At 36.4% G+C, this 20567-nt stretch overlaps 1 protein-coding gene across 1 annotated transcript; it reads left to right on the plus strand.

Annotated features, from left to right (window-relative positions):
• Nucleotides 1-14529: 14529 nt before the first annotated feature.
• On the plus strand, nt 14530-15403 carry LOC122296794. The gene is made up of 2 exons (XM_043106590.1): nt 14530-14746; nt 14787-15403. Exons 1-2 carry the CDS (start codon nt 14530-14532, stop codon nt 15401-15403), a joined length of 834 nt encoding a protein of 277 aa, XP_042962524.1.
• Nucleotides 15404-20567: the final 5164 nt, after the last annotated feature.

Consider the following 20567-nt stretch of genomic DNA (forward strand, 5'->3'; position numbering starts at 1 on the left):
TTTGTTCTTTACGGCTTTTCTTTGAAAATATACTAACCCTTTTGGTCAACTCAAAGCAGTCATTATCATAGTACTTTTCACCATCAAGCATAACAAAATTACCCGATGATGGTGTCTGTCTACATATGCATATAATATTTACTGAGATGTTCTGGATATATATTTTACTACTTGTCACGTGCGTGGGATGGTTATAAAGGATTGATATAATGCCGGCCTCATTGTTAGCATGAGGATGATTTCGATGTTCAGATGAAAATCACTTCAGGTGAAAATTGTTTTGTCATGTGAATTGAGAACTGTGAGATAGTTTTTACAAAGTTAAAATGTATTTTGATTTCAGCTCCAATTATGTAATCACCTTATTAGAATTTACCATTTGAAATTATGTGTGATGCTAGTGATTATGCAGTTGGAGTTGTGTTAGGCCAACGTAAGGATAAAAGGTTGTGTTATTTATTATGCAAGTAAAAATTTAAATAGTGCTTAAATGAATTATTCAACACCGAAATCATCCTCATGCTAATTAATAAATTAATATCCCTGCATGTAAATACTGCCTGTGGTTGTTTCGTTTGACACTTTTTCACACGTAATTTTGGTTTATATATATATATATATATATATGTAATTTATGCTAAGAGTGTTGATTTGGGATTCTCATATATATACATGATCCTTCAGCTCCTACTCCGGTGCTACCTTATACGGCTCCACCACAGCTGGTTGTCATAATTCCTATAAAAGATATTCATGCTTACCCAACAAATCCTCATCCTCCCTCTCCTCTCCCTCAGGTGGAGGAATTTAAGGCTAGGAATTCTGATGATTTCTGGGAGGGATGGTAATTATGGATCTCTCTCTCTCTCTCTCTCTCTCTCTCTCTCTCTCTCTCTCTCTCTCTCTCTCTCTCTCTCTCTGTGTGTGTAATTATGGATCTCTCTCTCTCTCTCTCTCTCTCTCTCTCTCTCTGTTTTAGATATATATGTACTGATGAAAAAGGATTATGTACTTCATTTCTTTGCAGTTGTGATGATTTGCGCTGTTACCGTTGCTTGGATTTTTGGTTCTAGCTAGTGAGGAGAACACTAGCTAGATCATGAAAGTGCTTTTGGAGGATTGTTATAATATATTCCACAAAAGGAAAAAAAAAGGCCGAGATCATGATATAATACTTCTACACATCAATTCTCATTTTTATATCATGTTTATGTATTGATTTATATCCATTTCAGCTGTAGTACTTGCAAATGTACGTAGTATTTTATTTAAAAATCTTGAGCTGTGCCAGTTCATCACGTTGTTGAATAAATTAATGTCTCCTATCAGCTTGAGCTCACTCGATGATCCCCTTCTAACCGTGTAGAAAATTTATATAGATAAGACATTGCTTTCTTTCTACGTATATGTAGAATAGAAACACGGATCAATGCACTAAGTACTGCTCCGGTCAAAATAGCATATTGGAAATTTGGAAGGGATACTTAGAGCCTCAAATAATGGAAGCCCATGTATTAATGTGCCCCAGTCTAATGAAAGCCCGGCCAGAGGCTGAGCCACGAGCCTAAGGGTTGGTGTTTTGAATATACATTGTAGATAATATAATAGCTAGATAACGCCTTTGACTGATCAAAAAGTGATTATAATTCTAATTTATACGAAGAGTCTTCAAGATAAAATTTAGAATTAGTCATCATCACTATTATTGCGTCTCTATAAATAACGTCTAGAGGTAACATATTCATTCATTCATATACTTATATATATTGAAATCATTTCTCTTAAGCATTGGAATTCCACCAAGCACCTGGTACCGGCCCTTCATTTCGTTGCAGATTATCCGTCAATGTGTTATTGACGGTGCGAAACATGTTCTTAACACACACATATAAACTAGCAACATGATGAACCCTGAAGTGCGTTTTTACATGATCTAAGGCAACCGGAGCTTTGAAGCTAACTGATATAGATCAATGTGATGATCTACAGCTAGCTTTTCTGTACAGCTGGGAGAGAGTTTTGGTGGAAGAATTAAGTGCAACTCTTATAATACGTCCACTGTCAAGTTCAACTAAATCAAATACACCAGAGAAATAAAAACTACGTACTCCTTCAATGTAAGTTATAAGTAATTTAACAGACATAATGTCATGAACCTTCACCTTTTTAATTAGTCAAACAATCTAACAAATGGGTAGCCAATTATGAAATCTGAAGGCTTGAATAATTTTACATTTAAGTCCACAAGTGTAGAAATAAAATAAAATAAAAAATTCCTAGATCATTTTTTCTCTTATCTTCCTTGTTTTTCCTCCTTTTCATTTATTTTCTTTCTTATTTCCCTTCTGATCTAAACTTAATTCGTCTTTAGCTCTCTTCCTCTTTGTCTGCAAACTAAAGTCATGATATTTAGAATCACGGGGCCGCGGCCGTTTGTTGTTTTGTCTTGTAACTACATATATTATTTTTGAGTTTTTCTGGTTATGAATTTTATATTTTGTTGGCTAATACTAAGTTCTTTATCAAGAGGTACTTAAAAATGGCGTACTTTTCCAGAAGTAGGCTGCTAACTTTATTATTGGGTTCTTGCACGTAGTGGTAAATATTTTAATACGAAACATTAAATATAAGGATATTTGATATTTTACTATTCACGATAATAAATAATAATAGTTAGAAAATATACTTTTCTCTATTATAGGTTGATTAAATCTGATATGATTATGATAAAATGATCACTCTAACAACTTTATTTTCAAGTGTTTCTCAATGATTAGAGGCACAATAATATTGTAGGTGAAAACCTTTTAACCTCTCAGTATTATTTATAGACTTTTATCTATCATGAAATTTAGAGTCTTTGTGTCCCACTGTGATTAGATATAGAGGTACTATAGTTCCACTGTGACTCATTAAATTAAGTAATAAGATTGAGTTAATCTAAAATAATTAGATATGGGTGTGTAGGATATAGAGTTTAAATAAAACTATTACACGTAGATGTTAATTCGAAGAAATAATGCATGAAGCTTTTGCATGGTTTTTTTTTTTTTTTTTCAACAACCTTGAGTAGAAAAATATTAAGATCCCGTTTAGAATTTGGACTAAATTGATTTTAAACTGAATGTAATATCTAAACACACAACTTTCAAATCACTAAACTCATATCAACTCAAAACCTCTTTACACGTGGGACCCATAACCCTTTTCAACTTCTCATAAATGCATATAATCTCATCTTAACATCTAACTCATTTAATATGGGTTTCACAAAATTCACTCCATCATTTCAACTCACTGCTATTCATAAATAATTCAAAACAATTCAACATCTAAATGAGACCTAACACATATGAATCATGGGTATAAAAGCGCACATAAGCGATTAATCTTTCTTAATTAATAATTGATTCACATCAAGCATATATTTATTGATTTTAATTGCAGCCTAATGACATTTACCCTCCTTTTTCACAAAGTATGATCTCAATAGTACAAAAGTTCTTATCGACCAATTAGAAATTCTTGTGGGAAATGGTCTCTCTATTTGCTCCGGCTTGTATGCATGTACTACTTATTGATCTATAAATTATTGGATAGAGATTTCCATTACTTTTTCGTTTTCTTTTTGTTGGGGATTTGGTCTCATGTGTTGTTCGTTTGTGGATGTGCTTTTCCTTGTGCTTCTGTTGTTCGTTTGTGGATGTACTTTTCCTTGTGCTTCCGAACGACAGATCAGACCATATATTAAACTGCACACCTCTCTAGACCTCTCACTCTCTCTCAAAATCCAACATTAAATAAGGATGATGAAACAAATTTAAGGCCTTAAAAACAGGATAAAGTAATATTTCACCCGTCAGAAAATATATACAGTAACATTACACTTTTCATATTATTAAAAAATATAAATTTATTATTTTATCTTTATTTATTTTATATTTTAAAAATAATGATGTGTTGAGTAGAGGCTGCTGTATAACATCCATCTTCACCCGCATATAAATTACCGATTGATTGCGCTAAAGCGGCCATCCTAATCAAACCTTCCATGGCAGGCTATGCCGCAGCCTGCCATACATGCGCTTTTCAGAGTTTTGAGTGCGACAAGTCTTTCCTTTTCTTTCTTTTAGCTTTCAAGCAGGCAATAATAGAGCTCTGTTGCAGAGCCAAACCGGAAGAAAGAGCCCACATGCACGTACTGGGTGGGTCTCGTGCTGCTCTAAATTAATCTAGACAGCGGGGCCTCTCCGTCTGCATTAATTGGTTACCCTTCAAAAGAAAGAGCAGGAGGACAATTTTTGTTTTTTTTTTTTTTGTTTTTATTTTATTTTATTTTTATTTTTTATGTGGACGACACTCCCAGTTCATGAGCTCCTCGCTTATGGCTGAAGAAACCGTATTAACAATCAGAAGAGAAAAAGTTATTAAGATTAGGATTAGAGAGTGAGATGAGATGATATCATATGATTTTATATAAAAGTTAAAAAGTAAATAAAATGTTATTTTAATATTATTATTATTTTATAATTTAAAAAATTAGATTATTTATTATATTTTATATAAAAATTTAAAAAAATTATAATAATTACATGAGATGAATTGAGATAATTAGTTGAAACTATCTTTGTATTCAAATCTATCCGTTTACGATAGATTTTATAAAAATAAATTTATAAATTGATGTAATTTTATGCGATATATTAAATTTATTTTATAATATGATGTATCAAGTCAAATTAAATTAATTTATGAATTTATTTTTATAAAAATTTCTTTATAAATAAAACATTTTTGAAAGACTGATTTTACAAGTCAGTGGAAGTACTAAAAGTGAGCTTTTTCGCAAGGTGGATTTCACTTTTTTTAAAATGACTCCACGACCTGAGACTTGCATGTCTTATATATGCACAAATCATTTTCTTGCAGATAATATAATTCTAAAACACAAATTTTAACTAGTTTAGTGAGAGAGTACTGAAATTCACTTTAAATATACGTATTTATTGAGTAATGCACATGTAACGGTTCGAAAAAAAATTCAATGGATTAATTTTTTAAAATATTAGATCAGAATGTTATGAAATCTTGAAAAGATTTTATGAATTGAGTAACAGATTAAATTTCAATTTGTCAGCATAATCAGATCCAGACCCGTTATGGTGATAAAGTTGCATTTTTTTAATTTTTTAGGCACTTAGAAATATACGTCTGTGAAACGAAATGCACTATTAGTCTCGAATGATTATTTAGAATTTTCCCGTGCAATAATACGTTTTCCATTTCTCGGATGAATAGTAATCAGGAGTGCATTTTTATTTAATCCAGGCACATAGGAATCCAATTTCTCGAAACGAATTGCTACTAGACTCATAGGATTATTTAGGATTTATGGTACAATAATAGTTTTTACATTTTTTCGGATGAATAGTAACATTGGGGATAATGCCACATGGCACCCGATTCAAATGATTGTCAAATTGCTATATAGAATGTCCAAATCTACTTAGAATCACTATGATTACTTTTGGATGGACACATTATACAATCCTAACTAGCCACTCCAAATGATAGTGTTAGTACACTTGTTACTTAGAGATAAAGTATTTCAACCAAACCCTAAACCATTGGATTTCAATAAAAACCCTAAAATCCCATGTGTTAGCCGAAACCCTAAACTTGGCTTCAAACCCTAAAGTGACCGGTTTTGATTAATTGTTTAATCACTATGTTAATCACATCTACATGATATTAATCACTCAACTTTTCGCTCATATACCAATAAAAACTCTCTTACAATTGGTAATCATATTAGGCTAATAAAATTTTGATTTGGACTCACCCATAACCGAAACCCCAAATGAAGCCATTGAAACTCTAAATTGAAGCCCATCGGTTAGGCCCATTTTTGGCCCACCAAAAACCACCACAAGCCAGGGCTTCTTAAGAAAGTTTTTTCCCCCTCTAAAAGCCAAGTCTATGGATGACATCCACTCAAGTGCTAGCATCCAACAGTTACTTGATGAGACTAAAAACACCTACCTCCATCACTAGCCATCCTTTTAGACATAATAATATCTAGCATATCCATTTGTACTAGGGGTGTACAAGAAACGTGGAACCAGCTGTGACCGACTTAGACTAGCCGCCGGAGGTTGGAATTGGCCGAAACAGCCAAGGAACCGGTCGGCAGGCGGCAACGATTTAGCAAAACTAACTATCGTCGGTTCGGTCGAGGTTTGAGGCCTACTCAAACCGCTGAACTAGCCAATGTAATAATACTCTCTTTTTTTCATTATATTGATATGAAACGACGTCGTTCCACTAAAGTTTAAGTTGAATGACATCGTTTTACTCCTACGTTTTTGTTTTATACATAAATTAAACAACGCTATTTGTTATTAAACAAAATGGCGTCGTTTTGTCTATAAGGTGCAAAAAAAAAATTAGAATGGTGTCATCTCGTATTAAACCAAACGGTGCCGTTTAAATATTATATAGTCGTCTTCTTCCTTCATTCTTTCCCGTTTATGCGTTTCTAACCCTCTCTCTCTCTCTCTCCTCTGCAACTCTCTCTCTCTACTCTCTCAAATGAACGACGTCGCAGGGGGAACCGAGAACCTACCATGAACCTCCGGAGTCGATACAGCCGATTGTTCTCCTCCCCGTAAACCGGTTACGGTCGGTTGCTCCACCGTTTTCCCTATCATCTGTAGGCGGAGGTTTTGCCCAAAAACCCGCACCGAAGGGGTCGGTTTTCACCCCTAATTTGTGTGACGCCCCCAAATTCCGTTTGGGATCGGAAGAACATTTAAAGTGTCGAGACATGTAACACAAAGTTACCTGCTCCCATTCATGACATATAAGATGCAATGTTCCTAACATGCATCTAACATTATACAATATTCGCAACGGATAAATTTTTTCTTTAGCAATACTATGCACCAAATTGAAAATATCTGAAATGCTTAAAACATACTTTATACATAAAAACCCATTGAACAACTAAGATCACAACACTAGTCCAAAATGGTTATGATCCAAAAAGTACTAGAGATACAACTTCATCGTATAAGTAGTAATTTACGTTAACTACTATATTAACATTGACGTCGCACCATCGCTTAGTCAACTGTGTCTAGTTGGTCAGCTCCTGATTCTCCTTCGGGTCCTATAACAAGATCTACCATTCGATAGGAATGGTAGTTGGGACTACCACAGTGAGATTTGATTACAAATCTCAGTAAGTTAATAAAAAACTTCCACACAGGCTAATGATGCATGGATGATAGTAAAAGCATGAATGAATAATCATATTCATAAGTAATTAAAGCATAACTTGACGTACAACATAGCATAATTGACATAACTTAAATTGAAACGTGAACTGAACTTGACTTGATATGAACGTGATCTGAAACTTGACTTAACATGAACTTGCTCTGAAACTTGACTTAACATGAAAAATACATACTCCACAGTTGTTGTGGCCCCATGTTATCTACACATCACAATGCAGTTAAATACATACTCTACAGTTGTTGTGGTCCCATGTATTTTATGTGTCACAATACAGTTAAATACATACTCCACAGTTGTTGTGGCCCCATGTATTTTACGTGTCACAATTGCTGTGTCTCATGTAGTGTATGCGTCATAATTACTGTGAACCCATACTGTGACCCCATACTTCATGTGCCACAGTTGTTATGGATCCCACGAAACTGAATGTAACTCAAGATGAAACGTGACTGGAATACAAAATGATTGAAACCCTGACGTAACATAATGTGATTTGAACATAACTTGAAAGATATGACTAACTTAAGATAGAAACATTTCGTAACATGACATATAATAGATAACATATTTAACATGACATACTTGTAACAGTGAATATTACATGACTTGACATATATGTAATAGCTGGCATACTTAGTATGACGTACTTGTAATGTACAGTAATACATGACAGAATATATTATATAACAGATAAAAACTGATGACAGAATAAATTCTGTATAATAGACAATTACGTGATAACTTGGCATATCATGACATATATGATAACACACATACATACACTGTAGTTCCGTTACTTAGCACACATATACAGTAGACTACTAGTAAGTTAAAAGCTAACTTACCTCGATCTCCGTGTTTCTTATAAAACCTCAAGCGCGATCACGAGGAACTATAATTAGTAATTTTAAAAGTTAGAACTAAGTCACTAACAATTTGAAATGTGGAAAATACTAACTTAAAGAGTAAAATTTTCATTTTACTCTCTACATGTAGAAAAATGACTGTTTTATCTATAACTTAAGGATTTTGCATACTAACTCCAAAAGTCATCAAAATTTACATGCTTCATGTAAATTTTATCCTCAACTTAAATATCAATTTAGAAAAATTTAAAACTAATCACAACTATTAAAACTCCATAGGGCCGAAATTCCTATATGCTATTTTCATTGATTTTTGTTTCTAACTTGTTTTGATTAACCTTTTGATCTATGACTTATAAAGATATGATTTTCAAACCAAACCATCACATAGTTTAAAATGACATTCTAAAAAATATATAAGCTTCTAATTCAAGATCACATGATTAAAAATTAACTAAAACATAAATTTAGCCAAGAACATTCACACTTTAGCTTATCTGAATATTTCTTTGCATAAAATTTTATATCTTTGAAATAATATCAAATATCTTCAAACTAATAATATAACATGTATATAAGATGCTTAGGATCCTCCAATAAAATTATCAAAGTCATTGGAATAGGTTTAGACCACCAAAGAGTTAAACTTTCTCAAAACAAAAACTGTTTTTCCTCTTCCAGTTTCTAAGTTTCTAAATCTAAGAAAATCTTTCATCAAAACCTTTAATCATGCAAAAATCATCAACCAATAATCATATATACATGTTAACAATACTCCATAAAAATTTTAGACCAATATCTATCCATTAGTTTGGTCAAAAACTAGAAACTATAACATATTCTCCAGTTTATCTCGCAGAATGACCTTTTTATAGTTTACACAATATTTGGCTGACCAAATGATTTTCAAATAGAAAAAATAAGATATCTACGTAAATTAGACTAAAAAAGGAATAACTTATATGAATGAGAATTTATGATAAAATACTTACAAAAGCTTTGAAATGGGCGTGTAAAAGAACACCTAAAAGCTGTCCTAGAGAGAGTATTTGGTATTATTTCAATGGAAAGTGTAAATAAAGATAATTTCGTGGGGGGGTGGTTGGAGATACTTATGGATGAGATATGAAAGCGATGAGGCTAGAGTGAGAGTTGAGTGTAGGTCTTTCTTACCCGGAGTGAGAGTTAAGTGTAGGTTTCTCCTACCCGGAGTGAGAGTTAAGTGTAGGACTCTCTTACCCAATAATATCTACAAAAATCAACTCAAAATATTTTTATCCAATAATATCCACAAAATTAGCTTAACATATTTTTATCCAATAATATCCACAAAAATTAGCTCAAGATATTTTTATCCAATAATATCTACAGTTTTGAACAGACGTTTCGTCCAAAAATATGAAAAAGAGTTATTGCGCCATAAGATCTTAAATAACCAACCGAGTCTAATGGCACAAACCATAATACATTTAGACACTTCTAACTATCTCCAATAATCAAAAACACACTTCTGATACCATAATGAGTAATAACACTAACTATATAGTTAGACTAAAATCTATATGAGATTCGTGAAAACTTATAAAGTTTTCACGAAGTTCCTAAAATTAATAGAAATTTTACAATTGAATTTCTAGCGGGCTATTACAATTTGTACCCTCTTTTTAGCGACCATCCTTCTAGCAACTGTGTAGCCCCATTTGTCCCCACCTTTTGGCTGCCAACTTCCCTTCCAATGGCTACTAAGCCACTTCATGTCAACCCTTTCTCATATATTCTATGACCCTTGCATTTCTATTTTGCACTTGTGGATTTTTCCATTACTTGTTGAGAGAGAAATTGAGAAAGCTCATCAGGCAATTTTTCAAGCAGTTTTTACTCCAGCATTTCCAACCCTTTGTAAGTCGATTCTCACAACACAATCTAAATCTATTTTGTTCCTCTTTGAGTCTAGTTTACGCTGGAATATAATGAATAGTTTTTCATGAAGTTTTGATTTGTGAGAGTTTGGTTTGAACATAAAAATGTCTCACTAGATATTAGTTTTAAAGTTTGTGTGAATCTTTGATATTTTAATGAAATTTTTGGTGAAATATTTTGTAGATCTTGCTTGGTGAAGTGTTAACATGTGTATATAAAATTTAGCATTGGATTTATAACATGTTAATATTTTTATAAAGAAAAATGCTGTATATAGCCACCCTTGGGGAACCGTTGGGAAACCATTGCCCACGTGAAGATAAACGCCCCGTTTCATTTCTTCTCCACTCCCGCCCTAGTCTTTACAAACCCTTTGAAACCACCATCGAAGACCCCCCCTTCATCATCTACCTCCTCTTCTCCACTCAAATACTGTGACGCCCCCAAATCCCCACGCACGGACACAGAAAAATCGAAACGTCCAGATGATGACATAACGGGTCACCACCCTATCGACGTGCCAAGTGTGTGTAAAATCGACGAATGTGCACGAGAAATACGCAGCGAAAAGCAAAGTCAATAACTGAGTACCAGAATTTTTCTTAATTCAATACAAAGCTGTTCAAAACATACATAATAAAATATTACAAAACACAAATATAGTTTTAAACCAAATAACAAAACTTTAACTTTAACTTCAGCACCCCGGTGGAGCCGCATCCTCGGGCTCAACCTCCTCCTCCTCATCCTCGATCTCTGCACCAAAATCCACAGTACCAAAAATGGTGCCGCAGGTAAGTAAAATTCAAACACCACCATATAAAAACATATAAAACTCAAACAATATGCATGAAAGGATGCCAATGCACAAAACCCATAAAATCATATTTTTTCCACGCACGCCAAAAATCCCATTTGGCCCAAAATATATCCTTTAATCAAATCCTCGCCATTATCCCAGATAATGGCCCAAAAACCAGTCTCGCCATTTTCCTAGAAAATGGCCCATTAACCAAACCATCAGGGCACTGTAGGCGAAAATCGCAGGCGGGACTCTACCACCATCCCTGCTCACCAACATCCCTACGCATGCACCGTAGGCGGGACTCTACCACCATCCCTGCTTACCACTATCCCTACGCCGCGTGCACCGTAGGCGAGAATTGCAGGCAGGACTCTACCACCATCCCTGCTTACCACCATCATTACACGTGCCTCTGAATCAAACTAATCAATCCATACGTTCATATATACCAATAAAACATTTCTCGCTTGAAAACTCAGTTTTCAAGATTTAACACATGCATATGCGTGCACAATGCAATGCAAATGATACGACACCAAATAACCAACAATTTCCAAACATCCATAACAATCAAACAAGTAACTCTGTCCTCAATCCATCTAACCCCCGAACTCCTCGGACTCAGTCCGGAATCAGACAACCAACAGCAAATAATCATTGTAGGAGTAAAATATATTTAAATCTAAAATTAGGATTTGGAAAATACTTACAGTGCTATATGGTATTTTTCAAAAGCTCGAGACATTGTAAATGGCGGAAGAAAAGCAACGTAACAGTGTAATTTACACTGTAGTCGTGGGTAATAAATTACCCATTTTTGAACGGGGACAAACCAAGACTCGGGATTGATAGAGAATGGTCTAGGGATATTTATGAAGTTAAAGGAAACGAGTTTTGGCCGTGGGTGGTGGTGGAAATGGCGGTCAAAGGCCAGAAATGGGTGGTTTAGGTTGGCAAGAGATAGGGGAAGAAGCTGTGAAGAAATGGTGGTCAGAGGTAGTGCGACGGTGCCGGAATCGGTGAAAAACCGTATGGCTTGGAGGAGCTCGTGGTGGCTAACGATGGCTCGGATGGAGGTGAAACTTGGTGGGGATGTTTACCGATGAGAGAGGAAGAAAACTAGGTGGGTGGTGTAGGCCACGCCGCCTGCGAGCGGTTGTTCTGGGCTGCAAAAGCAACCGGCGACGGGGGAGAAAAACAGGTAGGTGTCGTGACTTCCAGGGGCTCGTGGTGGCTAACGGCTGGTCCGATAGCTCTGAAAATTGGTGGGGATGATCTCTGGTGGGAGGGGAAGAGAATGGTAGGGGTGGTGTACAACACAGCTTCTGGACGACGGCGCACTTGGCGGTCAAAGGGGCGGTGACGAAATGGAAAGGAGAGCTGCTGCTACGCACGGGGAGAGGGAAAACGGGAAGAAAAAGAAGAAGAAAAAGAAAGAAAAGAAAGAAAAGAAGAAAATGAAAATGAAAAATGGAAAAAGAAAAGAAAAGAAAAGAAATAAGGTCTAATCCTCACCTCTGGAGTCCTACAACTGATCCAACGAAAATAAGTTTAAAAGCAATAAAACTAAGAAAGTATTTTAAACACAACGTAAAGCTAAAATATAATAATTAACTAGTAAAAACAAACTATTTAATTTTAAATCCAAATACAAGCTAAAATAAATTAAACAGCAATTTAAATTCAACAGCAATTAAAATCCAATTAAAATCTGATAATTTAAAATAAATGAACTATTATATTAATTAAATTAAAATATTCTTTCAGTGAAAATACACGTAAAAACGGGATGTCACAAATACGATCTCCACAAACACTTCGAAGCCACCATCAAAGCTCCCTTTCATCTTCTCCAAGGACCCACGAAGCAAACCCCTTTGTCTTCGTTTCTCTACTCAAATCTAGACTCCACAAACCCACGATAAAAAACATCGAAAGCCCCTGTCAGCTACTTCACTTAGAGCTGAAATCCATGATTTTTTATGCCTTTTTGAGTAGGCAACTGGGATCCATACAACATAGCTAAAGAAAAAAAAAACAGAGAAATCTTGATTTAAAAAAAAAAAAAAACCCAAGTTAATCGTTATCATGTTTATCATTTTCTTGCAAATTTGAGAGAGAGAGAAAACCAACTATTTATAGATCTACAAGGATTTTCTTTGCCAAGAATTGTTTGGAGAAATGGGCACTTGGGAGCTGATGGAAGAAGATCGGGGGAAGAATAGTTGCAGAGAGAAGGGCGATGGATGCATTTTCGTCATCGTCGTTAAGTGGGTCGCCATCTCAGTAGTCCTTGGCCTCGATTTCAAGGACTAGCTCAAGACCAAGATTGCCTAGGCTTATGCTGAGGAGTTCCTCAAGACCATACGGGTGAAGTGCTTTACTAAGTGTATTACAAAGCCAAGGTCAAGCCTCCATGGGAGTGAGAGTAGCTGCATATCTAGGTGTGTGGATCACTACATTGAGGTTACTGGCATTGTTAGCAAATCTCTCTTTAGTGCACAACACTGATTTTTTAGAGTGGAGAATTTCTTGAAGAATGTCAGAGTTGCATAATTTCAGAGAAACTATAGATAGACAGGTAGAGGTCCTGTGTGGTATTCTATACCAACTCTGGTATTTTTCATCCAGAAAGTTTTCTTCACATTAAGAACTGATTTACATACTCAAAATTGTATCCCCTTCAAACTTTGTAACTCACTGCATTTTGCCTGCTGCTGCTTTGGAACTAAATGCTTGAATGGAGTTGAATTATTATGCGCTTTAAAGAAAAAAAAAAAAAAAGGAAGAAGAAGACTGGGGGCTTAATAGGAGGCATTTTTTTTCTTGGATGCTAAATTCAATGAAGACTTTGTACATCTGGCCCAGATTAGCAGTGTTGACATGGGAGTAAAGCAGAGTAGAGGTGGTCATGAGGTGCCGAATGTAGTTGGTGACAATCTTAGCATCCCGGCGAGTCGGAAACTTGAGAACCTTGACATTTTTGAGGTGGGGAAACGGGCTGAGAAGCAGGAGACCAGTGAGATCGTCCTTGACCAATTTCTTTGATCTCGACATAGAAGTATTGCAACATCCTCTTTTTTTTTTCTTTTTCTTTTTTTTTCTCTTTATACGCGTCTTAGATTTATGTTTCTTGCAACATTCTCTTTCCCCTTACACGTAAGCTTTGCCACGTACAACCGGTTGCATCCTGTTTCCGCATGCCGGTTGTACGTAGCAGTTCTCTTTTATAAAATAGTTTTGCATGATTTTTGAAAGCAAGAAACTAGATGACTCAAAATAGTTTCTATTTTGGTGAAGTTGTGATGAGTGGTTTTAGAAACTTGATCTAATGGATTTGATCTTCACATATGATTGGTTATTTATCTTGGTGGTTTCCAAAGTTGTGATGTGTGGGTGAGTGGCTTCGTAGTGCATGATTCTCTTCTCTTTTCTCTCTAGGAAAGAGGTGGAGCAATGCGTCAGTGCGCGGGAGGTACGTGAGTGTGAGTGGGGTTAGTTATAACAGCAAGGTAGTCCTAGTGAGTGGTCCGGGGCTTTTCCTGGCAAGTAGTGGTGTAGTCCTGCCGTCAAGTGGCAGAGCACACGGCGGGGGAGAAAAATTCAAGAGATGAAGGGAAGTATCAGGCACATACGATGGATGTTTTAGAGGAAAAATGGAAGGGACTTAGACTGAGGGAAGAAGAAGAAGCTGTGATAGAGCTGGAGGAGGAATGGCAGAGCGAGTTGGGATTGAAAGAACAACAGTCAATCATGGTGAAAATCTGCTCAACAAGGACCATAAGCAGGGAAGTAGTGGAGACAACAATGGGAAAAATCTGGAGGATTAGCAAGGCCGCACAGTTTTACGGAGGTGAGTAAAAACACCTTTGTTATTGAATTCAATAATGTAGCTGATAAGGAGAAAGTCTGGTCAGGGAGGCCATGGTTGTTTGACAACCAGGTTCTGGTAATGAAGGAGTTCGATGGTTTCACTCCTATACAGAGCATTAGTTTTGATACTGAAAGCTTCTGGGTAAGGTTACATAACCTGCCTCTTTCGTGTATGACAAAAAGCAAAGGAGAACAAATTAGGAATAAGGTTGGAAAGGTGGAGCAGGTGGATGTGAAAGATGATGGATTTGGATGGGAAACTTTCCTAAGAGTCCAAATCCTATTGAATCTGACTCAACCACTGGCAAGGGGCAGAATGACGAAGGTAAAAGGGAAAAACATTTGGATACCATTTAGTTATGAAAAAATGTCAAAGATATGCTTCTCATGTGGGTGTATTGTACATGGTATCAATGGATGTAGTAATGGAGAGGTGGTGTCAGAAGCCAAAGATCAACAATATGGGCTATGGATGAGGGCCAAGCAATTTCAAAAAAACAATTTCTTCAATAGTGGAACTAGTAGGTATAAGGATGAAAGCTGGTGCAGGAAAGAGGGTAGAGACAGGAACCTAAATGGGATAAGTGGAGGAGAAAATGAGGGAGAGGAAGGAAGGAAGGAAGGAAGAGGGGAGTGAGGGGGAAAAAAGTGTGAACATAGTGCAAGAAACAAGAGCTGAGGAAGTGGAGGGGATAAAACAAGGGGGTAGTAGAGATGTAAGCACAACTTTTGAAGAGAAGGAGAAGGGAAAGAATGAAGGAAGAAGAGACGAGCTCAAAGAAGGTAATGGTGAGTTAGTTTGCATATCTTTACAGTCACAAGAAGAGAGGGGGGAGGAAGGATTACAGGACATTGTGGTTACATTTGAAGAAGAGAGGGTGGATGGGAAGAAAAAGACCCGGAAGAATGGGGTTTGGAAAAGGAGGGCTAGTCAAAAACATAACCTTAGGGGGTTTATCAAAACAGAAAAATTACAAAAATAGAAAAGGGGGGAGGCTGAGGAGGATGAAAAGATAAATCAGAAGAGGAATAAGAGAGGTAAGATGGAGGGTGGGATTGTTTCAGAGATGAACACCAATGTATTGGCGGAGGCTGAATGTCAGCCCCGCCTTTTATTATGAAAATACTTAGTTGGAACTGCCGAGGATTGGGGAATTCTCGGACAGTTCGTGATCTTTGCACTATGGCAGAGAAAAATAAACCCAACTTGGTTTTCTTAATGGAAACTAAGGTTAGAAATAAAAGTTGTTCCAATGTTAAAAAGAACTTTGATTGTGATGGCTGTTTTGTAGTGGAGGCTATGGGAAGAGGGGGGAGGTTTAGTCTTATTATGGAAATCAATAGTGACACTAGAAATTATAAACTATTCCCAAAGACACATAAATGCATGGGTGGAAGGGGAAGGTGTGGATAGGTGGATGCTCACATGCTTCTATGCACAACCAGAAACAGTAAAGAGAAAGGATACATGGGTAATGCTTAAATCCATGAAACCAAAAGCTGGAGAAGGCTGGTGCATAGTAGGGGATTTCAATGAGATTTAACTAATGATGAGAAGTGGGGTGGGAAGACAAGGCCTGAAGGGCAGATGAAGTTGTTTAGGGAAGTGTTGCATGAGGGGAACTTATATGACCTGGGATGGAAGGGGGATAAGTACACATGGAGTAACTCTCACAATGATGAAACTTTTACAAAGGAAAGGCTGGATAGGGCACTAGCAAATCATGAGTGGAGGGATATTTTTAAGGAGGCTTGGGTGGAAATCTTAGTAGCTAGAACATCTGATCATAAACCCCTTTTAGTTCACCTAATCAAAAGTAGGGCAGCTGCAGACTCGAGTCAGAGGTGGAAGCATAGGTCATTCAAATATGAGGCTTGTTGGACTTTAGAAGAAGATTGTGAAGAAGTCATAAAAGAAGTTTGGAAGAGTGAGGGGTCAGAAGGATCACAGAGTATGTATTCTAGTGTGACTGGTTTATTGCAGAAAACTAGAATAGCTTTTCAGAAATGGAAGAAGTATAGGAGGAAGGGAGTGGAGAAGGAAATAGAAGATAAAACAAGATTGTTAAAAAGATTATAAGCAGAGGAATCTAATAGCAATGTGGAAGTTATTAAGAGGACAACTGCAGATCTGAACAGGTTATTGGATAAGGAGGACCTCAGGTGAAAACAAAGAGCAAAAAATAATTGGTACAAGCATGGAGATAGGAACACTAAATATTTCCATGCCTATGCTAATCAAAGGAAAAGAAAAAATTACATTAAAGAAGTGGAGGATGAGAATAACAGAAGGGCTGTGGGATATAAGGAAATAGAAGAAACTTTCAGGCAATATTTTGAGAAGCTGTTTCAAACTACGAAACCTAGTTGAGAGGAGATTGAAGCTTGCCTTGTGGGGTTGGATAGAAAAGTCACTAATGAAATGAATGAAAGGCTAACAAGAAGTTTCTCAGAAGTAGAAGTCGAAGAAGCAGTGAAGCAGATGGCACCTTTAAAAGCTCCTAGACCAGATGGGTTTGGCCCTTGCTTCTATCAGAACCATTGGAGCTTAGTGTCAAGTGAGGTATGTAAAGCAGCAATCTCGGTGTTGAATGATAACCCACTAGAACCTTCTCTCAACTATACTTACATAGCTTTGATTCCTAAGACAAAAAGCCCAAAAAAAGTGAGTGAGTTCAGACCCATAAATTTGTGCAATGTTATGTATAAAATAGTGTCAAAAACCATCACAAACAGATTCAAACATTTGTTAGCTGACATTATATCCCCAACACAGAGTGCATTTCTTCCAGGAAGGTTAATCAATGATAATGTAATGATTGCCTATGAACTATTACATTCCATGAAAACCAGAAAAAAAGGAAAGGTGGGAAGTATGACTTTGAAGTTAGACATGTCAAAAGCCTATGATAGAGTAGAATGAGAGTTTTTAGAAGCTGTTTTGACTAAGTTGGGGTTCTGTGAGAAGTGGGTATGTCTATTAATGAAATGTGTTAGGACTGTTTCTTTCTCTGTATTGATTAATTTTCAGCCTTCAAGAGGATTAAGACAAGGTGACCCATTGTCACCTTATCTATTCCTTTTATGTGCCGAGGGTTTAAGTTCTTTACTAAACCATTATGAGCAGAGACAATTCACAATAGGAGTGTAGGTGGCCCGAGGAGGAACTAGAGTAAATCACCTGCTTTTTACAGATGATTACATATTATTCGGTAGAGCAAGAATGGAGGAGTGGAGAAGGATTCAAGAGGTGCTAAAAATATATGAAACAGCATCAGGTCAATTCCTTAACAAGGATAAGACCTCGGTTTTTTTCAACAAAAACACAAAAGTAGATGAGAAGAAGGCTATAAAGGAAGCTGACAATTCTATAGTTTGTGGAACATATGAGAAGTACTTGGGCTTACCTGCAATGGTAGGAAGGTCAAAACTCAGCACCTTCAGGAACCTTAAGGAAAGTATTTGGAAGAAAGTGACAAGCTGGAAGAACAGTTTCATCTCACAAGCTGGGAAAGAAGTAATTATCAAGGCAATACTGCAGGCCATCCCTACTTTCACTGTGGGGGTTTTCAAACTTCCTAAGAAGTTGTGTAAGGACATTAATGGCATGTTTGCAAAATTCTGGTGGGGAAAACAGAAGGAAGGGAAGGGTATTGTGTGGAAAAAATGGGAGAAAATGGGGGTGCAGAAAGGGAGGGGGGGTTTGGGCTTTCGAGATTTAGAAAGTTTCAATATAGCTCTCTTGGCAAAGCAAGGATGGAGGTTCATAAAATCCCCCAACTCTTTGGCAGCTACCATATTTAAGGAGAAATATTTCAGAAAAATAAATTTTTTAGAGACAAAACTGAGTGCAAATCCTTCTCTGGTATGGAAGAGCATTTGGTCAGCTAGAAGCTTGTTAAAAGAAGGGATAAGGTGGAGAGTAGGGGATGGGGAAGAAATAAATATTTGGGGATCGAAGTGGATTCCTAGCCCTTCATCATATGCCATTCAATCCCCAGTAACAGTGATACACGCTGAATCTAAGGTTGCTGTTTTAATAGATAAACACAAAGGGGAATGGGATGAACAACAGATCAAAAGCATATTTAGTAAAGAAGAAGATGAAAAGATACTTATCATTCCTTTGAATAAAGGTAGATCCAAAGACAAGATGTACTGGGGTCCTTCAAAAAAGGGACTCTTTTTGGTCAGAAGTGCATATTTTTTGCATATAGAAAATAGAGAAAAGGCAAAAGGCGAGAGCTCCTATGAAGTAAAAGATGATGAAAGATGGAGGTTCATTTGGGATTTAGATATTCCAGGAGTGACAAAGTTATTCTTGTGGAAAGCTGACAATGACTTACTACCTACTAAGATGAACTTACATAGGAGGGGAGTGACACAAGACAAAAAATGCCCTATGTGTGAACTGGAAGATGAGTCTCTGATGCATGCCCTTTGGGAATGTCCTGCAGCAAATGACATATAGGGAGATGAAAGTAGTCATGTACAGAAATGGAACAGTCTTGAAGATGATTTTATGCTTTTGTGGCAGAAACTAATGGTGGTCTTAAAGAGAAATTAGTTGGAGGAATTGGCAGTGACATTCAGGAGGATTTGGCTGCGTAGAAATGGTTTTGTATTTGAACACAAAGTTGAATGTCCTAAACATCTGATTACTTCTGCAAAAGCTACGGTCAAAGATTTTCAAGAAGCCCATAACAAGTGTATGACTGCAGGGAAAGTACAGGAGGATGGTCAAATGCAGAATAGGGGTATGAAGAGGAATATGAGATGGGAAAAACCTGATAAGGACTTTGTTAAGGTAAACTGGGATGCATCTCTGGACACAAAAAGGAAGTTAATGGGTATTGGTATTATGATAAGAGATGAGAATGGTGAGGCTTTGGTTACTTTGTGTGATCAGAAAACAAATGTGGAAGATGCAGCTGTGGCAGAGTGCTATGCACTGAGGAAAGCAGTTGAATTGTGCAATGACCTCAACATTCAGAAGGCTAGATTCGAATGGGATGCAAAGGAAGTCATTGCAGTAGTGAAAAGTGAAGAAGAAGTTCTGGCTAGTTATGGCCCTATAGCAGATGATGTAAAATTTTCTTTTAAACATAGATTAAATTGGTCTATACAGTTTGCCCATAGAGAAAAGAATATGGTAGCTCATACATTAGCAAAAAATGCTCTGACCATAGATGAGGAAAAAGTGTAGATAGAGGATGTCCCAGAATTCATTGTGGGATGCCTAAACAGAGATAAAAATTGTATTGATTGATGTTAGTTGAATGAGAAGTTTATTTTCAAAAAAAAAAAAAAAAAAAGCATGCTGATTTGGTTATTATTGTATTTATATTTTTATTGGTTTTTGAAATATGTATTTATATTTTTATTATTCTTGTTTAGATTGAGAAGGCAAAGGTAATGTACTGATCAACATAAAAAGCCACATTTAATTTGGACCATTGTTAGAATCTATTGAGGCACTAACCAAAGTGGTAAATGCATATGGATAATATGCCAACAAGGAGAAAGAGAGACTGCCTACCATTCCAGCTGCTAATGTCAGGGATGACAATATTTGTGAGAGCATGTCTATTAATGCAAAGAGACCACTAGGCAAGAAAGCTGAAAAAGAAAGGAAAAGAAAAAGGAAACGCAAAGAATCTTCACCTAGTGATTTTGATGAAAGGTTAAGTCATAATAGTGATTTTGATGAAAGGTTAAGTCATAAGGAAAGTGACAGGAAGATAATGATAATTGGGCGACGGGAAGCGGTAAGTCAGGCTAAGAGGGATATGACTGAGATG

Source organism: Carya illinoinensis, chromosome 15 (assembly GCF_018687715.1).
Source record: "Carya illinoinensis cultivar Pawnee chromosome 15, C.illinoinensisPawnee_v1, whole genome shotgun sequence".
NCBI classification, from domain to species: domain Eukaryota; kingdom Viridiplantae; phylum Streptophyta; class Magnoliopsida; order Fagales; family Juglandaceae; genus Carya; species Carya illinoinensis.

Bases quoted from the DNA above. Each gene is read 5' to 3' on its own strand.
- LOC122296794 (XM_043106590.1), top strand. From the start codon at position 14,530: ATGGATGTTTTAGAGGAAAAATGGAAGGGACTTAGACTGAGGGAAGAA. The intron at 14,747-14,786 runs GTGAGTAAAAAC...TCAATAATGTAG, and splicing joins GGCCGCACAGTTTTACGGAG to CTGATAAGGAGAAAGTCTGG.